This window comes from Accipiter gentilis, chromosome Z (genome assembly GCF_929443795.1).
Source record: "Accipiter gentilis chromosome Z, bAccGen1.1, whole genome shotgun sequence".
NCBI classification, from domain to species: domain Eukaryota; kingdom Metazoa; phylum Chordata; class Aves; order Accipitriformes; family Accipitridae; genus Astur; species Astur gentilis.
The window spans coordinates 1-23,071 of record NC_064919.1 but is presented as its reverse complement, the minus strand read 5'-3'; the positions used below and the strand labels follow the sequence as shown (position 1 = coordinate 23,071).

The following is a 23,071-nucleotide window of genomic DNA, read 5'->3' as shown; positions in this document are numbered from 1 at the left end:
GGACACCCACATTGCAGACCCCCAACCAAGGACACTCCCCCATCAGGGACCCCCCCTGCAACCCATCACCTCCCTGACAAAGACCCCCAAATCTCCCCCCAAAACCAGTAAAACACCCCCCGAAAACCGTGACCCCCGCCAACCCAAGCCCCCCACCCCATCCCCAGCAGCTCTAGGGGTCCACCCCTCCCAGGCCCCCCCAGAACCCCTCCAGACCCCCCACACCCACGTTTTAGGGAGTTTGATCTTTTTGAGGTTCTCCTCCGCTTTCTCATCAGCCATGCCCACATGGCAGCCCAGCGCCAGCAGAGTCCTGGGGGGGGACCCCAAAACTCAGGCCCCTGCCCTGCCAGAGGGACACAGCATGGGGGGGACCCCAAAACCCATCCCAACCACATCCAAGGGGCACAGGGTTATGGGGGACCATGAAACCAGCCCCCCCCCTCCTGGCCCATTTTGGGGTGGACATGGCAAAAGAGGGGGACCCCAAACTCAGCCCAGACTAGTCCAGGGGGGCACAGAGTGATGGGGGACCCCAAAACCCAGCCCCCCTTCCCAGCCCAGTCTGGGGGGATATGGCAAAGGGGGGGAACCCCAAAACCCAGCTCTAACTCCTCTTCCCAGCCCCCCAGGCCCACGATGACCCCCCCCCACCCCCCCACGGTGCCCCCCCCCCCGACCCCCCCCCTCACTTGAGGGTCTCCCCAGACATCTGGAGGTTGTAGCTCCGCTCAGGCTCGGGCAGGCTGTGGAAGCTCAGCAGACAGGGGTGCAGCCGCCGGTTGTCATCCCGGATCTGGGGGGGGGGGGCACAGGGTCAGCATCCCCCCCACCAGGAGACCCCAAACCCTTGTGGGGATGGAGGTGGGGGGCTCTGCCACGGTACCGGGGTGTCCCACTGCACCCCAGGGGCATTTGGGGGGGCTGAGAGGGGCTTGATGCACCCCAAGGGGGTCAGGGGGGGCTCAGGGGGGGTCCACTGGACCCCAGGGGATTTGAGGGGGGGGGGGGGCTAAGGGGGTCCAAGGAGGGTTGAGGGGCTCAGGGTGTCCCACCACACCCCAGGAGCACCCGGGGGGCTCAGGGTGGGGGGGTGTCTGTCCATCCCAGGGGGTCCCACTGCAACCCAAATGGATTGGGGGGGTCGAGGAGGGCTCATTGCACACCAGGGGAGTTCAAGGGTCCCAGGAAGGTTGGGGATGCTCAGGGGGTCCCCACCACACCCCAGGGGTGCTTGGGGGCTCGGGGGGGGGGGTCTGTCCATCCTGGGGAGACCCACTGCACCCCAGAGGCTCTGGGGGTGCTGGGGGGTCCCCGGGGGGGTCCCCAGGACTCACAGGTCCATAGGTCCAGCCCTGCTCGATGCGCGTCAGGGCCCACAGCTCGTGGATGTTCTCCGCCAGCTTCTCCCGGATGCGCTCCAGGTGGGGGGGGAGCACGATCTGGGGGGGGGGGGGGGGGGGGCACAGGTGAAGGGATGGGCACAGCTCCAGGCAGGGACCCCAAAACCAGCCCCCCAAATCTCCCCAGCCTCCAGGACCCCAAACTCCTGGCTGGGCACCCCTAGCCCTCTCCATCTCCCAGCATCCCAGATCCCCATCCAAGCCCCCCCAAACCCCTCCAGCACTCCAAAACCCCCACCCAAGCCCCCAGCACCCCAAACCACTCCTCCAGCACCCCAAAACCCCTATGCAAGCCACCATCCAAATCTTCCCAGCACCCCAAAACCCTCATCCAAGCCCCCAGCACCCCAAACCACACCTCCAGCACCCCAAAACCCTCATCCAAGCCCCCAGCACCCCAAACCACCCCTCCAGCACCCCAAAAACCCCATCCAAGCCCTCCCCAACTCCCCAGGACTCCAAAACCCCCATCCAAGCCCCTGTTCAAATCCCCTCACCACCCCAAACCCCCACCCAAGCCCCCATCCAAGCCCCCCAGCACCCCAAACCACCCCCCTACGACCACAAGCCCCTATCCAAGCCCCCCCCCAAACCACTCCTCCAGCACCCCAAAACACCAATTCAAGCCCCCCAGCACCCCAAACCACCCCTCCAGCACCCCAAAACCCCCATCCAAGCCCCTGTCCAAGCCCCCCAGGACCCCAAACTATCCCCCTACCCCCCAAACCCCTATCCAAGGCCCCCCAAACCACCCCTCCAGCACCCCAAAACCCCCATCCAAGCCCCCCCAGCACCCCAAACCACCCCTCCAGCACCCCAAAACCCCTTCTCCAAGCCCCCCCTGCCAAACTCCCCCCCGGCCCCCACCTGGAGGGTGTCCACGGGGCAGGGGGTGAAGGCGGTGTGGGGCAGAGCCTGCGTGGGTCCCAGGAGGCTGCGGGTGCCGGGGGGTCCCTCGCCCCGATACGCCTTGATGGGCTCCAAGCGCAGGCGCTCACGGGGCAGCAGGGCCTCGGCGCAGGGCGAGTACCCGGGGGGGGGCAAGAACTGGAACTCCCCGTGGCGGCCCCCCAGTAGGAACCGCAGCCTGGGGTGGGACGGCAGAGATGTGAGCCCCAGACCCACGGCATCCCCACAGCATCCCCCGTGCGGTGACCCCCCCCAGCCCCTCGTGGTCCCATGGCGTCCCTCCCCAGGCCCACAGCATCCCTCCAGTCCCCCCAACACCCTCCCAGCCCCACATCCCCATGGCATGCCCCACAGCATCCCCCCAGAATCCCCACAACATCTCTCCAGCCCTCAGCATCCCCCAAGAACCACCCCCAGCATCCCTCCAGCCCCACAACATCCCCCCAGAACCCCCCCAGCATCCCTCCAGCCCCCCAACATCCCCCCAGAACCCCCCCAGCATCCCTCCAGCCCCCAGCATCCCCCCAGAACCCCCCCAGCATCCCTCCAGCCCCCCAGCATCCCCCCAGAACCCCCCCCAGCATCCCTCCAGCCCCCAACACCCCCCCAGAACCCCCCCAGCATCCCTCCAGCCCCCCAGCATCCCCCCAGAACCCCCCCAGCATCCCTCCAGCCCCCAACATTCCCCCAGAACCCCCCCAGCATCCCTCCAGCCCCCAACATTCCCCCAGAACCCCCCCAGCATCCCTCCAGCCCCCAACATCCCCCCAGAACCCCCCCAGCATCCCTCCAGCCCCCCAACACCCCCCCAGAACCCCCCCAGCATCCCTCCAGCCCCCCAGCATCCCCCCAGAACCCCCCCAGCATCCCTCCAGCCCCCCAGCATCCCCCCAGAACCCCCCCAGCATCCCTCCAGCCCCACAACATCCCCCCAGAACCCCCCCAGCATCCCTCCAGCCCCCAACATCCCCCCAGAACCCCCCCCAGCATCCCTCCAGCCCCCAGCATCCCCCCAGAACCCCCCTAGCATCCCTCCAGCCCCCCAGCATCCCCCCAGAACCCCCCCAGCATCCCTCCAGCCCCCCAGCATCCCCCCAGAACCCCCCCCAGCATCCCTCCAGCCCCCAACATCCCCCCAGAACCCCCCCCAGCATCCCTCCAGCCCCCAGCATCCCCCCAGAACCCCCCCAGCATCCCTCCAGTCCCCCCAACACCCTCCCAGCCCCACGTCCCCATGGCATGCCCCCCAGCATCCCCCCAGAACCCCCCCAGCATCCCTCCAGCCCCCAACATCCCCCCAGAACCCCCCCCAGCATCCCTCCAGCCCCCAGCATCCCCCCAGAACCCCCCCTAGCATCCCTCCAGCCCCCCAGCATCCCCCCAGAACCCCCCCCCAGCATCCCTCCAGCCCCCCAGCATCCCCCCAGAACCCCCCCCAGCATCCCTCCAGCCCCCAACATCCCCCCAGAACCCCCCCCAGCATCCCTCCAGCCCCCAGCATCCCCCCAGAACCCCCCTAGCATCCCTCCAGCCCCCCAGCATCCCCCCAGAACCCCCCCAGCATCCCTCCAGCCCCCCAGCATCCCCCCAGAACCCCCCCCAGCATCCCTCCAGCCCCCAGCATCCCCCCAGAACCCCCCCAGCATCCCTCCAGTCCCCCCAACACCCTCCCAGCCCCACGTCCCCATGGCATGCCCCCCAGCATCCCCCCAGAACCCCCCCAGCATCCCTCCAGCCCCCAACATCCCCCCAGAACCCCCCCAGCATCCCTCCAGTCCCCCCAACACCCTCCCAGCCCCACATCCCCATGGCATGTCCCCCAGCATCCCCCCAGAACCCCCCAGCATCCCTCCAGCCCCCCAGCATCCCCCCAGAACCCCCCCAGCATCCCTCCAGCCCCCAACATCCCCCCAGAACCCCCCCCAGCATCCCTCCAGCCCCCAGCATCCCCCCAGAACCCCCCTAGCATCCCTCCAGCCCCCCAGCATCCCCCCAGAACCCCCCCAGCATCCCTCCAGCCCCCCAGCATCCCCCCAGAACCCCCCCAGCATCCCTCCAGCCCCCCAGCATCCCCCAAGAACCCCCCCCAGCATCCCTCCAGCCCCCCAGCATCCCCCCAGAACCCCCCCCAGCATCCCTCCAGCCCCCCAGCATCCCCCCAGAACCCCCCTAGCATCCCTCCATCCCCCCAGCATCCCCCCAGAACCCCCCCAGCATCCCTCCAGCCCCCCAGCATCCCCCCAGAACCCCTCCAGCATCCCTCCAGCCCCCAACATCCCCCCAGAACCCCCCCCAGCATGCCTCCAGCCCCCCAGCATCCCCCAAGAACCCCCCCAGCATCCCTCCAGTCCCCCCAACACCCTCCCAGCCCCACGTCCCCATGGAATGCCCCCCAGCATCCCCCCAGAACCCCCCCAGCATCCCTCCAGCCCCCCAGCATCCCCCCAGAACCCCCCCCAGCATCCCTCCAGCCCCCCAGCATCCCCCCAGAACCCCCCCCAGCATCCCTCCAGCCCCCAACATTCCCCCAGAACCCCCCCAGCATCCCTCCAGCCCCCCAGCATCCCCCCAGAACCCCCCCAGCATCCCTCCAGCCCCCCAACATCCCCCCAGAACCCCCCCAGCATCCCTCCAGCCCCCCAGCATCCCCCCAGAACCCCCCCAGCATCCCTCCAGCCCCCCAGCATCCCCCCAGAACCCCCCCCAGCATCCCTCCAGCCCCCAACATTCCCCCAGAACCCCCCCAGCATCCCTCCAGCCCCCCAGCATCCCCCCAGAACCCCCCCAGCATCCCTCCAGCCCCCCAACATCCCCCCAGAACCCCCCCAGCATCCCTCCAGCCCCCCAGCATCCCCCCAGAACCCCCCCAGCATCCCTCCAGCCCCCCAGCATCCCCCCAGAACCCCCCCCAGCATCCCTCCAGCCCCCAACATTCCCCCAGAACCCCCCCAGCATCCCTCCAGCCCCCAACATCCCCCCAGAACCCCCCCCCAGCATGCCTCCAGCCCCCCAGCATCCCCCAAGAACCCCCCCAGCATCCCTCCAGTCCCCCCAACACCCTCCCAGCCCCACGTCCCCATGGAATGCCCCCCAGCATCCCCCCAGAACCCCCCCCAGCATCCCTCCAGCCCCCAACATCCCCCCAGAACCCCCCCAGCATCCCTCCAGCCCCCCAGCATCCCCCAAGAACCCCCCCCAGCATCCCTCCAGCCCCCCAGCATCCCCCCAGAACCCCCCCAGCATCCCTCCAGCCCCCCAACATCCCCCAAGAACCCCCCCAGCATCCCTCCAGCCCCCCAGCATCCCCCCAGAACCCCCCCAGCATCCCTCCAGCCCCCCAGCATCCCCCCAGAACCCCCCTAGCATCCCTCCAGCCCCCCAGCATCCCCCCAGAACCCCCCCAGCATCCCTCCAGCCCCCCAGCATCCCCCCAGAACCCCCCCAGCATCCCTCCAGCCCCCAACATCCCCCCAGAACCCCCCCAGCATCCCTCCAGTCCCCCCAACACCCTCCCAGCCCCACGTCCCCATGGCATGCCCCCCAGCATCCCCCCAGAACCCCCCCAGCATCCCTCCAGCCCCCCAGCATCCCCCAAGAACCCCCCCAGCATCCCTCCAGCCCCCCAGCATCCCCCCAGAACCTCCCCCCGAATCCCCCAGCAACCAGAAGACTGCAGACCCCCGGGTACCCCCACACCCCACAGCATCCCCCCCATCACCCCTCCCCAGCATCCCTCTAGCCCCACAGTATCCCCCCACCGAACCTCCCCCCTCCCCAAATCCCCCAGTAACAAAAGGACTACAGACCCCCAGGTACCCCCTCACCCCCCCCAGCCCCCCCACCCCCCTTCTCCCCCATCATCCCCCCCATCACCCCTCCCCAGCATCCCCCAGCAAGCAGAGGACCGCAGACCCTGGGGTACCCTCAGCACCCCACAACCCCTCCATCACCCCAAGATGGGCTGGGGGGGGGGACGACACGGACAGGGGACAGGACCCCCACGCGGCCTCACTTGACGCCGGCGGAGAAGCTGGCGACGGGGGAGAAGAGGGCGTCGAGGTTGAAGCTCTCCAGGACCCCCTGGACCGGGCAGCCGTTGATGCGGAAGGAGGCACTGGGCACCCCCAGGTCCAGGCAGCAGCTCACCACGTCCCCGGCAGCCAGCGCCCGCCGTTGCGGCGAGGCCACCGCGCGTGCCACCCCACCTGCGGGACACGCCGTGGCACTGGGGGGCACGGGTGGGCACGGGGGGACCACGGCGTGACGGAGGTGGGGGACGCAGCGGGGGAGAGGCGTCACACCAGGGGATGTGCCGTGGCACCGGGGACACGCCACGGCACGTGGCGTGGCACTGGGGACACATTGGGGGACATGCTGTGGCACCAGGGGGACATGGGGGGACATGGGGTGCACGGGGGGGGGGGGGACACGCTGTGACAGCGGGGGACACGCACCGGGGGAGAGGACGTCAGACCGGGGACATGCCGTGGTACTGGGGGACACGTTGCGGCACGTGCCGTGGCAGTGGGGACACGTCGCGGGCACGCCAGGGGACACGCCGTGATGCCGGGGGACGGGGGACACGCTGGGGGACGGGGGGCACACCGGGTGCGCAAAGAGGGTTTATGGGGGTGTGCAAAGGCAGCTCCGGGGGCGTGCAAGGGAGCGGGGGGGCACGGGAGATGGGGTCTTAGGAGGGTGTGCACGAGGGGACGTGCACGAGGGGACGTGCACGAGGGGGGTCCACGCACGAGGGGGGGGGGTCTGTGCACAAGGGGGGGTCCGGGCAGGCCGTACCTGTCCAGAGGTGGAGACCGTCGAAGGCGAAGGAGCAGAGGTCGTCACCGGCACCGTTGCCCCCCCAGCCTTCGCCCCCCCCCCGGGTAGGGGCTGTAGCCCCCGGCTGCCGCCCAGCCCACCCGGAGGTGGGTGGGCTGCGCCGTGAGGAAGGGCTGCACCCGCTCCACCGCCACCTCGAAGTACCACTTGCTGTACTGCGTCGAGCCCTCGTGCGTCCCCAGGAAGATGTTGGGGCGCACGCTGCAGTGGGGAGGAGGGGGTCAGCGCCGGGGACCCCCCAGGAGCACCCTGAGACCCCCAGAAGCAACCCATGGGCACCCAGAGACCCTCACGGGCACCCAGAGACCCCCCAGGAGCACCCAAAGACCCCCAGGAGCCCCCCAAGACCCCCAGGAGCAACCCATGGGCACCCAGAGACCCCCAGGAGCACCTCGAGACCCCCAGGAGCACCCTAAGAACCCCAGGACTCCTCCAAGACCCCCAGGAGACCACCCAGAGACCCCCCAATATCACCCCAAGACCCCTAGGAGCAATCCATGGGCACCCCGAGTCCCCTAGGAGCACTCAGAGAAACCCAGGAACATCCCATGGGTACCCAGGAACCTCTCAGGAGACCCCAGGACCCCTCTGAGACCCCCATGAGCACCCTAAGACCCCTAGAAGCAATCCAAAGGTCCCCAGGATCCCCCAGGAGCACCCCAAGAATACAGGAGCATCCCGTGGGCAGCTAGGAGCACTCCAGGATGCTCCAGGACCCCTCCAATTCCCCCAGGAGCACCCCAATTCCCCCAGGAGCACCCCAAGTCCCACAGGAGCACCCCAAGTCCCACAGGACCATCCTGTGGACAACCAGAACCCCTCCAAGAACCCACAAGGAACAACTCAAGGTCCTCCAGGAGCACCTCATGGTCCTCCAGGACCTCCCAGGACCCCCAGGAGCACCCTAAGCCCCCCAGCCCCACCAAGGACCCCCCACCCACCTGGTGACATAGTTGACCAGCCCGGTCTGGAGCAGCAGGTCCCGCCGGGGCAGGAGGTTCTCGGTGATGAGGTTCTGGTTGGAGCGGACAGCCACGGCGTTGCAGACGCAGAGGGAGCAGAGCACGTCCAGCACCTGGGAGAGAGGGGACACGACACACGGACACACCTGCACACATCTGCACACACGTGTGCATGCCTCCCCCCCCCCCCCCCCAAAGGAGGGGACCCCTCCTCACTTTGTGGTTGCGCCCGTGCTTGTCCAGGAGGGAGATGATGGACTTGATGTGGTTCTCCTGGATGATGTTGAGGACCTCGGGGCTCTCGATCAGGACACAGTACAGCACCTCCAGGATACCTGCGGGAGGGACCCCAGCCCCTGTCAGGGACCCCAGACCCATATGAGGGTCCCCAGCCCCATAGGAGGGTCCCTACACCCATAGGAGGGTCCCATTCCTTGTGCAAGGGTCACTGGCTCCATATGAAGGCACTCAGCTCTGTGCATGGACTCCAGCTCCATTTAAGGGTCCTCAGCCCCATAGGAGGGTCGCAGTCTCCATGCAAGGGTTCCAGCCCCACAGGAGGGTTTTCAGCCCCATAGGAGGGTCCCCAGCCCCCCATGAGCCCCCCATGAGGTCCCTGCTGACCTGAGGAGGCCTCCAGCCGGTCCAGCTTGCTGACCAGCCAGTCCAGGTTGGTGGAGAAGAGGGCGCAGTTGGCACGGTTACCCCGGATCAGCGAGGCTGGGGGACACCGGTGGGGGGGGGGGGGTCAGAGACCCACAGCACCCCCAACTGCCCCAGGCACCAGCCCCTGCTCACCCCACAGCACCTCATACCACCCCATAGCACCCCGTATTGCTCCATAGCCCTTTGTCCCACCCCATAGCCCCCATCCTGCCCCATAGCATCCTCTACCACACCACACAGCCCCCTGTCCTGCATCCTGTCCCACCCCATGGCACCCTATCCCACCCCACAGACCCCCATTCTGCACCACAGACCCCCCCCCCTGCAGCCCCCCATCTGCCCACCCGGCAGCTCATAGTGCAGGTTGACATCCTGCCCCACAGCTCCCCATCCCACACCACAGCTCCCCATCCCACACCACAGCTCCCCATCCCTCCCAACACCCCCCATCCCTTCCCATAGCCCCCCATCCTGCCCCACAGCCCCTATCCCACTCCATAACCCCCCATCCCACCCCATAGGCCCCCCCACCCTTCCCAGCAGCCCCCCATCCGCCCACCCAGCAGCTCGTAGAGCAGGTTGACGATCTTCTTCCAGGAGGCGGCCGCCTCCTCGCCGGCGAACTCGGCGAAGTGGGCGGCCGTGCTGTACACGTTCAGGCGGTCGATGCAGTTCAGCACCAGCGTGATCATGCCCTGAGGCCACGGGGAGGGTCAATGCTGCACCCCCCCCAACTGCCCCCACCCCCCACCAACCCCTTGGCCAACCCTGAGTGACCTCACGAGACCCCCAGCCAGCTCTGGGGACCCCATGCGTCCCCTCTGTGGCTCCCAAGCCCAGGAACCTCCCAACCCCAAGAGCCCCCCAAGCCCATAACCCCCCTCAGCCCTGGGGGGGGGGGGGGGGGTCCCACCTCCTGCTGGAAGAGGTTCTGGCGGCCCCGCAGGGCCCGCAGCCGGCTCTGCCGCTGCTCGTGCTGCAGTTCGGCCGGGGGGGGCTGGAAATATCCGATCAGGTCCTGCAGGCTCAGGATGACGTCGGCGATGGGCAGGGTGGGTGGGGGGGACCCCCTGCCCCTCCCGCTGAGGCTGTCCAGGCTCCTGCAGAGGGGGGGCACAACGGGGTCAGCCCCCCTATATTCCCCCTGCCAGCCCCGCGCACCCCCAGGTCCCTGTATCCCCCCCTGCCCCATACATCCCCCCACCCCACAACCACAAGATGTCCTTATTCCCCCCCCCCCAGCCCCACGCAGGACCCCCCAGCCCCACTGGATGCCCCCCCCTCTGCAGCCCCATATACCCTCCCAGCTCCACGACCCCCCCCCAGTGAAGTATCCATAGAGCCCAGCCATGCTGTAGACCATCCCCATACCCCCCCCATACCCCCCATATCCATGCCCCCCCATGCCCCCCCACCTGATGAAGTGCCCGTAGAGCCCGGCCGTGCTGTAGACCATCCGTGCCGCCTGTGATTCCTGGCGCTGGGAGCGGGTGAGGGACAACGCGTCGTCCATGTGTCCCTCCTGGTGCAGTATGGCCTGAGGGGGGGGACGACGGGGGACGGGGGGATGCAGTGGTCAGTGAGGGGAACCTCCTCCAAAACGTCCCAGAGACCCCCAGCATAGCCCAGTGCCTTGCAGAGACCTGCCCTGTAATCCCCAGTAACCTCCCAGTACCCCCCCGCAGTGCCTCCCAGCACCCCCATAGCCCCCAAGGGCCCCTTGGGGACCACCTAGTGCCTCTCAGAGACCCCCCTGAGCCCCCCAATGACCCCAGAGACCCCCAAACCGCCAAAGAATCTCCACAGACCCCTTAGAAATGCCCCAAAGACCACAGCGCTCCCCCCACAGCCCCCCCGGTGATGCTCCAAAGACCCCCTAGAGACCCCCTAGTGCCTCTCAGAGACCCCCCCTGAGGCCCCCAATGACCCCAGAGACCCCCAAACCCCCCGAGCCCCCAGCACCCTCCCTAAAGCCCCCCTAGAGATGCCCCAAAGACCCCCTAGAGACCCCCTAGTGCCTCTCAGAGACCCCAGCCCTCCCCTACAGCCCCCCCAGAGATGGCCCAGCAGCCCCCCCCGAGCCCCCAAGCCCCCCCCAAGCCCCCCACCTTCCTCTTGAGCAGCCCGAGGCGCATGGCCTTGGTGTCGGCAGCGGCGTAGGTGAGCCAGAGCCCGCTGGCCACGTGCTGCACGAAGCAGAGGGACTCCCCGTACTTGATCTCGGGGGTCCCCATCCCCTCCACGTCCCGCTTGGCCACCACCTCCAGCTTCTCCTGTTTGGGGGGGAGAGGGGGGTGTCAGGGCACCCGCAGGGGGACTGGGGTGGGGACTGGGACTGTCACAGGGACAGGGATGGGGATGGAGACCCACTGATGGGACTGGAATGGAGACCAGGATGGGGACTCACATGGGGTCCAGGACCTTCACGGGAACAGGGATGGGGACGGAGACCCACACAGGGAACGGGGATGGGGACAGGGATGGGGACAGGGACCCACAAGGGGACTGGGGTGGGCACAGGGACAGGGACCAGCATCAGGCTGGGACCAGGACAGGGACCAGGATGGGGTCAGGACTGGGACGGGGACCAGGAAAGGGATGGGACCAGGATGGGAACCAGCCTGGGGACAAGGACCAGGATGGGGACCCAAACGGGGACAGACCAGAGACCACTCCCCGCCCCAGGGCACCAAGTGCCTGAGTGACCCCATCCCTTGGGGACAACCAGACCACCCCACGCCCCCTGACACCAGGTCCCCTCCTCACCCTGGCTGGACCCCCCTATCCCCGTCCCTGTCTCCCACCTTAGAGGCACGGAAGCAGAAGGCGGAGGCGCGGGTGTTGGCGGCGGCCGCCTCCACCACGGCCAGACCCTTGTCCTCCGTCAGCGCCAGGTAACGTCCCGTGGTGACGTGTCGCAGGCGGAAGGGCTGGCCCCACTTCAGGTGGCTTCCACTCCAGCTGGGGGGGGGACGACATGATGGGTCACCGGGGGTCAGGGGACACAGGGGTGGGTGATGGGGACACGGGGATGGGTGATGGGGACGTGGGGATGGGGATGGGGACGAGGGGATGGGGATGGGAACATGGGGATGGGTGATGGGGATGTGGGGATGGGGATGGGGATGAGGGGATGGGTGATGGGGACGTGGGGATGGGGACGTGGGGATGGGGATGGAGACATGGGGATGGGTGATGGGGACGTGGGGATGGGTGATGGAGACGTGGGGATGGGTGATGGGGACGTGGGGATGGGTGATGGGAACATGGGGATGGGTGATGGGGGCGTGGGGATGGGGATGGGGATGAGGGGATGGGTGATGGGAACATGGGGATGGGTGATGGAGACGTGGGGATGGGTGATGGGGACGTGGGGATGGGTGATGGGAACATGGGGATGGGTGATGGGGGCGTGGGGATGGGGATGGGGATGAGGGGATGGGTGATGGGAACGTGGGGATGGGTGATGGGGATGTGGGGATGGGGATGGGGATGAGGGGATGGGTGATGGGGACGTGGGGATGGGGACGTGGGGATGGGGATGGAGACATGGGGATGGGTGATGGGGACGTGGGGATGGGTGATGGAGACGTGGGGATGGGTGATGGGGACGTGGGGATGGGTGATGGGGACAAGGGGATGGGGACGTGGGGATGGGGATGGAGACATGGGGATGGGTGATGGGGACGTGGGGATGGGTGATGGGAACATGGGGATGGGTGATGGGGGCGTGGGGATGGGGATGGGGATGAGGGGATGGGTGATGGGAACGTGGGGATGGGTGATGGAGACGTGGGGATGGGTGATGGGGACGTGGGGATGGGTGATGGGAACATGGGGATGGGTGATGGGGGCGTGGGGATGGGGATGGGGATGAGGGGATGGGTGATGGGAACGTGGGGATGGGTGATGGGGATGTGGGGATGGGGATGGGGATGAGGGGATGGGTGATGGGGACATGGGGATGAGGATGCAGGGACACAGCGTCGGGATGCAGGGATGTGCAGCAGGGTCACAGGGATGGAGAGGACACAGGGTGGGGATGCAGGGGTGGGACACGGGGACACGGGGGATGCAGTGTGGGGACACAGGGATGGGTCATGGGGACCCTGAGAAGACAGACTAGGGATGCAGGGATGCAGCACGGGGACACAGGGATGCCTCGTGGGGACGTGGGGGTGCAGGGGACACAGTGCAGGGGTGGGTGGCAGGAACGAGGGGACACAGAGGACACGGGGTGAGGACGCGGGGAGGAGTCCCAAGGATGCAGTGTGGGGACAAGGGGATACTTCATGGGGAGCCCCAGGATGCAACGTGGGGACGCCAAGCCAACAGGCTGGGCTGCAGGGTCACCTCGGGGGGCTGTGACGTGGGGACAGCAATACGGGGGCACACCCCCCCCCACCGGGACCCCCCTCCCCAATACCTGATGCGCAGGGGCTCCAGGCGCCAAAGGGACCGAGCGTGGGTGCAAACGGCTCCTCCCTCGTAGTTCACCACGCTGCTGCGGGGACGTGGCCGGTTGGGACACCGAGGGGATGGGGACAGGGACCCCCCGCCACACACCCCACCTCAGGGAGGGGGTAAACCGAGGGTCTGGGCCCCCCCACCTGCGCTCCTCGCCCTGCTCCGGCGCGGAGGTGGTCAGACACTCGTCCATGTGGCCGTGGAAGAGACGCATGACGTGGCCACCCGTCACGTAGCCTGGGGACACCCAAAGAAGGGGGGGGTGTCAGGGTGGGAGGGGGGACCCTAGGGTCCACTTCACCCGACCTGGGGTGTCGTCGTGTCCCCCCCCAAGTCCCACCAGCACCCACCTTCCTCCGAGCCGGAGCAGATGGGGTTCATGTTCCAGAGGGTTTGCATGAAGGAGGCGTCCGCCTGCAGCTCCCCGCTCGCCGTGGAGAGGTGCTGGGGACACGCGTGTCACGGGGGGGACACACACACGCGTGTCACGGGGGGACACGACGGATGTCTGTGCCTGTGAGACACCCCCCCCCCCCCCCCCCCCAGAACGCACGGAACCCCCCCCTGGACACGCATGCAAGGGCTGGCGTGAGGATGGGGAGCCCGGAGGAGCAGAGCACGGCTCAGTGGTGCACACTCGCACGGCACCTTGCACGCTGGGGCTCACTCGTGCACACCTGCAGCCCTCGTGGGCCACACGCACGAGGCCCCTGTGCACCAGCGCTCGCTCGTGCGCGTGCAAAGCCCCGTGCCCCCCTGCCCGTGCCCCCCCCCCCCCTCACCAGGTAGCGCTCGGAGGAGACGCTGACGAGGATGAGGTCGTCGCCCACCCGAACCTTCTCACCCTCCGAGCGCTGCTTGGACGCGGGGTGCATGGTCCACCAGCACGCCTCGCCTGTGGGGTGGGGGGGGGGATGGTGGTCAGGGGGGTCACACCAGGGCCCCCAAACACTTGGGGGACCCCTCCCCAACTTATCACCCCCCAGGGCCCGTAGGGACTCACCACCCCCCGGGGGATGCAGGGAATCCAATGTGGGACCTCCCTATGGGGCACCCCCCCCCCACCCTGGGTGACCCCCTGAAGCCTGCGACCCCCCCCAAAGCCCACAGGGACCCTCCCAGGGGGATCCACCAGCCCCCACCCCCCAACCTTCAACCCCTTAAAGCCCAACAGGATCCCCCCCCCCAAACCCAAGGGGACCCCCAAACCCCTGCCACCCCCCCATAAGCCTTTAGGGCCCCCCCAAACCTCAGCCTCCCCCCCCCCAGCCGCTCAGGCCCCCCCCCCTTACCAGCTGCATCCTTCTGCAGCCCCACGTCGAAGGCCAGTTTGTCAGTGACGGAGCGGGAGGTGGTGAGGCAGCTCAGGTACTGGGGGGGGGGACGACGGACACCCCGTTATGGGGGTCCCCAGCCTCCTGGCCCCCCCGACCCCCCCTTTCGCCCCCCATCCCCCACAACTCACCATGCCGCTGTGGGAATGCCGCAGGAGGATGGCATGGCCATAGAGCAGCGTCCGGTGCCCCCCGCCCTGCGATGACTTGGGGGGGGGGGGGGAACGGGATGGGGGGGTCAGCAGGGACCCCCCCCCAAACCTTCCCTCCCCCCTCCCCACCATCCCGAGGGGAATGCTGCAGGCTGGCAGCACCCCGGGCTGCAGGGTGAGCCGTGCAACGCACGGCCCTCGTGCGAGACCCGCGTTGGGGTACGCCGTGCCTCGCACGGCCCTCGTGCCAGGGGCGTGCACCCCGTGTGTCGCACGGCCCTCGTGCGAGACCTTGCGTCAAGGTAGCCCGTGCGTTTCATGCCCCTTGTTGTCGGGGTACCCCGTGCATTGCACACCCCTTGCGTCCGGGGGACCTGTGCATTGCACGCCCCTCGCGCGAGACCCGTGTCGGGGTACCCTGTGCATTGCACGCCCCTCGTGCCGGATTTACATCAGGGTACCCCCACGCATTGCACGCCCCTCGTGCCGGATTTACATCAGGGTACCCCCACGCATTGCACGCCCCTCGTGCCGGAGCCGTGCACCCCGTGCACCGGGCCCTCGTGCGTTGCACGCCCCGCGCTCACTCCTGGGGGTCTGCAACGGGATGGATCCATGCGGAATCGGGGGGCTGCGGGCTGGGGGGGTGGTGGATCGGGCAGGGGGATGGGGGGGGGGGGGCACACCCGGACGCCTGGGTCCATGCGGGGGTGGGGGGGCGGCAGAGCCCCCCCGGACACTTTGGGGGGGGGGTGTGGAGGGTGCAGAGGAGGATGAGGCTGAAGGTGAGGACGAGGAGGGGGGGTCACTGCACCACAGTGGCACCTACCCACTTATCCAGGTCGACCCCCTGGTGTGGGCATGGGGAGGGGGGGGGGGGAAGAGAGATAGAAGGGGGGGTCAAGGGGGGTTGGGACCCCCTCCCAGACCCCCCCCCGCACTCCCCGGACCCACCTCGCCCCCCGTCTCGGAGCTGTTGGCCAACATCTCCTGCAGCGCCCGCACCGAGAGCGACTGCTCCAGCACGAAGCAGCAGACGGCCAGGTCGGGGGGGACATTCTGGGGGGGGGGAACACACACACACACACACGGGGGTCGGGACACCCACCACCACCCTGGGTCCGTGCCGGGGACAGGGGGTCCTCCTGTCCCCCCTGCCGGGCAATAGTGGGGCACCCACGTCCCACGTCTCCCCCCCCCCCCCCACCGCCACCAGCACGGCGGACTGGGTGCCCCCCCCCCTTCCCAGGGACGGGGGGTGTCCGATGTCCCCCACGTCCTTATGCTGGGGGGTATCGGGTGCCCCCCACCCCGTGCCGGGTGCTATAGGGTCTGTGCCCCCCACCCCGTGCCGGGTGCTATAGGGTCTGTGTGCCACCCCCTCCCCCCCCCCCAGTCCCCAAAACAGGTGATAGCGGGGGTCCTCCCCAATCTCCATCCCCGACAACGCCGGGGTGCCCCCCCGGGGTGCCCCCACACCCCCCCATCCCCACGCCAGATACAACACCGTGTCTCCATGCCCCCACCCGCCCACGCCCCCCCTCCTCCCCCCCCCCCCCCCCCCCGGGTGCCAGGGGTGCCCCCCATCCCCATCCCCACACCAGACGTACCACCGTGTCCCCACGTCCCCCCCAACCCCGACCCCCCCAGGTAGGTACCAAGGGGGGGGGGTGTGTGTGTCCCCCGTGCCCCCCACACACACACTTCGTGCCCCCCCCCCCCGCGGACCTGGGCGTTGGAGGTGGGCTCCAGGGAGCAGAGCCGGTTCCCGAAGCCCTCGGCCGCCAGGCAGAGCTTGAGCTGCTCCTTCAGCAGGGTGGTCGTGCACTGCAGGACCACCTCGTCCTCCTGGGGGGGGAGGGGGGGGGGGGCACGAGAACCCTCAGTCCCCCCCTCCCGCCACGGCTCGGGGAGGGGGGGGGGGGGGGGAGACCTGGGCCCTGAGTGAGCACCCAAATCCAGGGGGGAGTGGGGGGACGGGTGGTAGGACCCCCTGGGTGAGACCCCCAAGTCAAAGGAGGGCTGGGGGGGGGGGGGGGCAGGAGCCCTGGGTGACACCCCCCCCCCCCCCCAAGTCAAGGTGGGGATAAGACCCCTGGGTGCCCCCCCCCCACCCCAGTGGGGGCTGTAGGGGGGGGTGACAGCAGCGTGTCCGTCCCGCCCCCCCCCCCCCCCCCCCGGCACAGAGGGGACCCAGGCCATCCGCGCCCCCCCCTTCCCCCCGGCCCCCCCCACCTGCTCCCGTCGCTCCGGACCCCCCCGGGGGGGGGCAGATTCCTCCCGCGGGCCGGGGATGCCACCGGGGGGGGGGACGGGGGGGACACACAGACGCCTGGGTCCCCACTTTGGGGCCCATGAGGGGGGGGGGGGGAGGGGGGGGCTGGGTTTGCTCCGTGCCTCAGTTTCCCCTGAGGGGGGGGGGTCTTTGGGGGAGACGACGAGAAATTCCCCCCCCCCCTTCCCCCAGCCACAATCTGCTGAGCTCAGCATTTCCCACGGCCCCGACACCCCCCAGCGGGGTCACACCCGGACAGCTCCCCCGCCCCCCCCACCAAGGACACCCCCCCCGTCCTTGACACCCCCCCCCATGTGGAATCCGCTCCCGCGGGGGGGACACGGCACGGTTATTAACAGCAACTCGGGCCCCCCCCCGGGGTCCCAGCCCAGTTTTGAGGACAAACTGGGAGGAATTGGGACGAAGGAAGGAAATGGGCCACCCCTCCACCTCCAAAATGCCACCCACCCCCCCCCCCCCCCGGCGCCCTGCCCATCCCCCCCCGGGGGGGGATCTGGTTTCGCCCCCCCCCAGCAGCTGCTCCCCCACCCCCCCGGCTTTGCACGTTGCTTTTTTTGGGAGCACACGCGGCCCCGGGGACAGGTGGGGGGGGCGTGCACCCCCCCCTCGCACTCCCCCCCCCCCCCCCCCCGCACCCCCCCTTGGACACCCCCTCGTAATGCTGGGGGGGTTGGGAGCTGCCCCCCACCACCCCGTCCCAGTCCCTCCCAGTGTTCCCAGTTTCAGGCTGGTGTGTGTGTGTGTCCCCCCCAACCAGCCCCTCCCAGTCCTCGCTTACCGCCCCCTCGCCCCAGTCCCCCTGTGCCTGTCCCCCAGTTTCCCCAGTGCTCCCAGTTCCCCCCATTTCCCTGTCCCCAAGTCCCCCCAGCCCTGTCTCCCCTGTGCCCCCGCCAGTTCCCCCAGTGCTCCCCGTTCGCCTGATCTGAGCGCACCAGTATCCCCAGACCCCCCCTGGCTGTCCCCCCGAGTATCTCCCAGTTCCCTCATTCCCCTCTCCCCAGTCCCGCCCCCAGTGACCCCACACCAGTTCCCCCCAGACCCCCCAGTGCTCCCAGTATCCCCAGACCTCCCCGCCTCTTCCCCCCCAGTATCTCCCAGTTCCCCCATTCCTAGTTCCCCAGTGCCCCCCCCTCCCCACTTCCAACCTCCTATCCCCCCACCCCCCCCCCCCACCCCAGTATCTCCTCCCAGTTCCCCCCAACTCACCGTCCGCAGAAACTGGATATCGTCCTCACCGTCAGCCTCGGCCATGGCTGCGGGTGCTGGGGACCCGTCACCAGTGGGTGCCGGCCACTGGTGGGTGCTGGGGACGGTGGGTGCCGGTCACCGGTGGGTGCTGAGGACCCGTCACCAGTGGGTGCCGGTCACCGGTGGGCGCTGGGGACCCGTCACCAGTGGGTGCCGGTCACTGGTGGGTGCTGGGGACGGTGGGTGCCGGTCACTGGTGGGTGCTGGGGACCCGTCACCAGTGGGTGCCGGCCACTGGTGGGTGCTGGGGACGGTGGGTGCCGGTCACCGGTGGGTGCTAAGGACCCGTCACCAGTGGGTGCCGGTCACCGGTGGGCGCTGGGGACGGTGGGCGCCGGTCACCGGTGGGTGCCGAGGACCCGTCACCAGTGGGTGCCGGTCACCGGTGGGCGCTGGGGACCCGTCACCAGTGGGTGCCGGTCACCGGTGGGCGCCGGCCACCAGTGGGTGCCGGTCACCAGTGGGTGCCCCTGCCCGGGCCCCGGGTGGGTGCCTGTCCCGGGGGGGTGCCGGTCCCGGGTGGGTGCTGGTCCCAGTCCCGGGTGGGTGCCGCTGCCCGTGTCCCGGCGCCGCGGGGCTCCACCGCCTCCCGGTGCCGCTAGCCCCGCCCCCGCCGCCACGTCACGGGGGAGGGACCGGGGTGGGGTGGGGAAACTGAGGCACGGACCCCACACCCCCCCCCCCCCCACAACCGCCCCCCCGGACGACTGGGTTCTCCCACTGAAGAGGTTATGCGGGGCGGGCGAGGGGTCTCCCCGGAGGGTTTGGGGGGCACAGCGCGTGGACATGCGTCTGGCCCTTTAAGAAAAGGAGGGGGGGGGGGGGGGCACTGCCCGGACCCCCCCCACACCCCGGCACGGCAAGAGGGGACCCCACAGCGTCGGGGTGCCCCACAACACCAGGTCCCAACGGCGTGGGGTGCCCTCCGGCGCGGTCACCCCAGGCATTGCGGTGCCCCCCCAGCGCTGGGACACACACCCCCCCCCCCCCGGCACAGGGGACCCCAAATACGGGCACCACCACCCCCCCCCCCACCACAGAGGACAGGCAGTGGGGTGCCCCACAGGGTCCCCCAGGAGTGGCATTGGGGGGAGCGGGGGAAGGTGGGGGGGGTGTGTCCCCCCCCCCCCCCCGTGTGTGTGTCCCCCCCCCGCCGTCAGTGGGTGACACGCACCCCGTCCGGCCTGACATCACCCTCCCGGCAGTTCCTTTTTCACCCCCACCCGCGTTAACGAGTTCCTCCTGCCTCAGCCCGGCCGGCCCCGGGGGGGGCCCTGCGTGTGTGTGCGCCCCCCCCCCCAACCCACCCCCAGCCATGGACCCCAGGGAGAGCAAGAGGTGGGTGTGCGCCCCGTCCCGTCCCATCCCCGTCCCTGACCCGGCTGTGCCCCCCCCCCCCCCCCATACACACACACACACTTTTTGGCACCGTCTCAGCCCGCCCCAAACTGGGACCGGGCTGTGCCCCTCCCTGTGACCTCCTCTGCCCGCCCCCCACCCCCTCAACTGGCACCAGTTCTGCCTCCCGACTGGGACCGGTTCTGCTCCCCAACTGGGACCAATCCCCCTCCCAAGCGGGGACCAGGCTCTGTCCCCCGACACAAGCAGCCCTGCCTGCCCTGCCCTGCCCCCCCCCAAACTGGGACCAGTCTTGCCCCCCAGCTGGGAGCAGGCGGTGCCCCCCAGTACCCCAACTGGGACCAGTCCTTCTCCCCAACTGGGTCCCTGCGGGTCTCCCCCGGAAGAGCGTTGGGCAAGAGGGGCCAGGAGGGGAAGTGCCGCAGTGGGGGGGGGGGGGGGGAAGGACAAGGACGGGGACACCCGTGGGGCCAGACCCACGCAGGGACCAGACCCACGGGGACGCAATGGGGTGAGACCCACGGCCACACTGTGGGTCAGACCCCACAGCCACGCTATGGGTCAGACCCCACCACGGCACCCCGTGGCCAGCCCGGGGGTCCCGGCTGAGCGGGGCTGGGGGGTGCCGCAGGAAGCCCCCCGGGGGGACCACGGCGAGGCGGCCGTGCCGGCGGCGTCTGACGTGCCCCACGGCGCGGGAGATCAGCCGGGCCATGGCCAGCGCGGGGCTGGGGGAGCTGCCGCAGGCCTGCAGCCTCGACCAGCTGCTGGAGCGCTGCCTCGACGCCTTCGGTGAGGGGACGGGGGGATCGGGCACAGCGGTGCCCCGGTCGGTGCCATCTCCCCTGGGTGCCATCTCCCCTGGGTGCCATGTGTCCTGGGTGCCATGTGTCCTGGCTATCACATCCCCTGGGTACCATCTCCCCTGGCTATCACATCCCCTGGTGCCACCTCCCCTGGGTACCATCTCCCCTGGGTGCCATGTCCCCTGGGTATCATGTCCCCTGGATGCCATATCCCCTGGGTGCCATCTCCCCTGGGTGCCATCTCCCCTGGGTGCCACGTGTCCTGGCTATCACATCCCCTGGGTAACATCTCCCTTGGGTATCACATCCCCTGGTGCCACGTCCCCCTGGGTGCCATCTCCCCTGGGTGCCATCTCCCCTGGGTATCATGTCCCCTGGGTGCCATCTCCCCTGGGTGCCATCTCCCCTGGGTGCCATCTCCCCTGGGTGCCACGTGTCCTGGCTATCACATCCCCTGGGTACCATCTCCCCTGGGTGCCATCTCCCCTGGGTGCCATGTCTCCTGGCTATCACGTCCCCTGGGTACCATCTCCCCTGGCTATCACATCCCCTGGTGCCACCTCCCCTGGGTGCCATCTCCCCTGGGTGCCATGTCCCCTGGGTATCATGTCCCCTGGGTGCCATATCCCCTGGGTGCCATGTGTCCTGGCTATCACATCCCCTGGGTACCATCTCCCCTGGCTATCACATCCCCTGGTGCCACCTCCCCTGGGTACCATCTCCCCTGGGTGCCATGTCCCCTGGGTATCATGTCCCCTGGATGCCATATCCCCTGGGTGCCATCTCCCCTGGGTGCCACGTGTCCTGGCTATCACATCCCCTGGGTAACACCTCCCTTGGGTATCACATCCCCTGGTGCCACGTCCCCCTGGGTGCCATCTCCCCTGGGTGCCATCTCCCCTGGGTGCCATATCCCCTGGGTGCCACGTGTCCTGGCTATCACATCCCCTGGGTACCATCTCCCCTGGGTGCCATCTCCCCTGGGTGCCATGTCTCCTGGCTATCACGTCCCCTGGGTACCATCTCCACTGGGTATCACATCCCCTGGTGCCACCTCCCCTGGGTGCCATGTCCCCTGGGTGCCATGTCTCCTGGGTATCATGTCCCCTGGGTGCCATCTCCCCTGGGTGCCACCTCCCCCAGGTGCCACCTCCCCTGGGTATCATGTCCCCTGGGTGCCATGTCTCCTGGGTATCACATCCCCTGGGTGCCATCTCCCCTGGGTGCCACCTCCCCTGGGTGCCATGTCCCCTGGGTATCACGTCCCCTGGGTACCATCTCCCCTGGGTATCACATCCCCTGGTGCCACGTCCCCCTGGGTGCCACCTCCCCTGGGTGCCATGTCCCCTGGGTGCCATCTCCCCTGGGTGCCACCTCCCCTGGGTGCCATGTCCCCTGGGTGCCACCTCCCCTGGGTGCCATGTCCCCTGGGTATCACGTCACCTGGGTACCATCTCCCCTGGGTGCCACCTCCCCTGGGTGCCATGTCCCCTGGGTGCCACCTCCCCTGGGTGCCATGTCCCCTGGGTGCCATCTCCCCTGGGTACCATCTCCCCTGGGTATCACATCCCCTGGTGCCACGTCCCCCTGGGTGCCACGTCCCCTGGGTGCCATGTCCCCTGGGTGCCATCTCCCCTGGGTGCCATGTCTCCTGGGTATCACGTCCCCTGGGTGCCACCTCCCCTGGGTGCCATGTCCCCTGGGTGCCATCTCCCCTGGGTACCATCTCCCCTGGGTATCACATCCCCTGGTGCCACGTCCCCCTGGGTGCCACGTCCCCTGGGTGCCATGTCCCCTGGGTGCCATCTCCCCTGGGTGCCACCTCCCCCCAGGCACAGCATCCCCTGGGTCCCCCATTCCCCAGGTCCCCCATCCCCTGGGTACCTCCCCCACCCCATCCCACCTCTCCCTGCCCCACGGCCCGTGCCGCCCCCACCCCCCCTTCCCCCGGTGACACCCATGGGTGACGGTGGCTTCTCCCACAGACCTGGACGGGCGGCTGCGCCGCGGCGAGTACACGGTGGACATGACGCTGACGGTGCACGGCTGGGTCGTGCCCTCGGCCGAGCTGGCCCGACGCCTCCTCGTCTTATATCCTGCCCGGGGGGGGGGGACACACGGGTGGGGGGGACACACACGGTGGGGACACGGTGGGGGGGTCTGTGCCACACCAGGGTCCTTAACCCGGAGCCACCTACCAGGAGGCCATGCGGGACGGGCGGGAGGAGCGGGCGCTCCGTGTCTGCCTCTTCGTCCGGTGAGGGGCGGCCACGGTCCCCCCCGTCATCCCCCCCGTGTGTCCCCTGCTGTGTCCCCCACCCCGTGTCCCCCCTGTCCCCACCCCAGGGCTGCCACCCCCATCCCATGTCCCCCCGTCCTGCAGCCCACATCCTCCCCTGTCCCCTATTACACGTCCCCATCCTGTATCCCCTGTCCCCATCCCGTGTCCCATATCCCCATCCCATGTCCCTACCCCGTGTCCCCATCCTGTGTCCCCATCCCATGTCCTGTGTCCCCATCCTGTGTCCCCTGTCCCCATCCTGTGTCCCCATTCTCCACCCCCTGTCCCCATCCCACATCCCATGTCCCCATCCCATCTCCTCATCCTGGGTCCCCATCCCATCTTCCCC

At 69.2% G+C, this 23,071-nt stretch overlaps 2 protein-coding genes across 2 annotated transcripts in view; one reads left to right on the top strand and one right to left on the bottom strand.

Moving 5' to 3' along the window:
• Nucleotides 1-18,279, bottom strand: part of RYR1 (ryanodine receptor 1) — a 79,841-nt gene extending 61,562 nt beyond the window's left edge. Inside the window, 24 exon segments of the mRNA XM_049794597.1 lie at nucleotides 230-313; nucleotides 693-796; nucleotides 1,338-1,442; nucleotides 2,271-2,490; nucleotides 6,325-6,517; nucleotides 7,110-7,191; nucleotides 7,193-7,352; nucleotides 8,093-8,226; nucleotides 8,330-8,448; nucleotides 8,738-8,833; nucleotides 9,339-9,474; nucleotides 9,693-9,879; nucleotides 10,195-10,316; nucleotides 10,888-11,052; nucleotides 11,584-11,740; nucleotides 13,206-13,280; nucleotides 13,390-13,483; nucleotides 13,597-13,690; nucleotides 14,029-14,141; nucleotides 14,539-14,617; nucleotides 14,712-14,786; nucleotides 15,687-15,791; nucleotides 16,461-16,580; nucleotides 18,235-18,279. Of these exon segments, the coding sequence (XP_049650554.1) occupies nucleotides 230-313; nucleotides 693-796; nucleotides 1,338-1,442; nucleotides 2,271-2,490; nucleotides 6,325-6,517; nucleotides 7,110-7,191; nucleotides 7,193-7,352; nucleotides 8,093-8,226; nucleotides 8,330-8,448; nucleotides 8,738-8,833; nucleotides 9,339-9,474; nucleotides 9,693-9,879; nucleotides 10,195-10,316; nucleotides 10,888-11,052; nucleotides 11,584-11,740; nucleotides 13,206-13,280; nucleotides 13,390-13,483; nucleotides 13,597-13,690; nucleotides 14,029-14,141; nucleotides 14,539-14,617; nucleotides 14,712-14,786; nucleotides 15,687-15,791; nucleotides 16,461-16,580; nucleotides 18,235-18,279 (2,864 nt within the window).
• Nucleotides 18,280-19,511: 1,232 nt separating this feature from the next.
• Nucleotides 19,512-22,698, top strand: RASGRP4 (RAS guanyl releasing protein 4; the record flags this gene model as incomplete). Its single annotated transcript, XM_049796187.1, has 4 exons — nucleotides 19,512-19,614; nucleotides 20,267-20,427; nucleotides 22,427-22,539; nucleotides 22,643-22,698. Coding segments are annotated over exons 1-4 (353 nt in total), but the record flags the coding sequence as incomplete, so codon positions are not given.
• Between the last annotated feature and the right edge of the window lie 373 nt (nucleotides 22,699-23,071).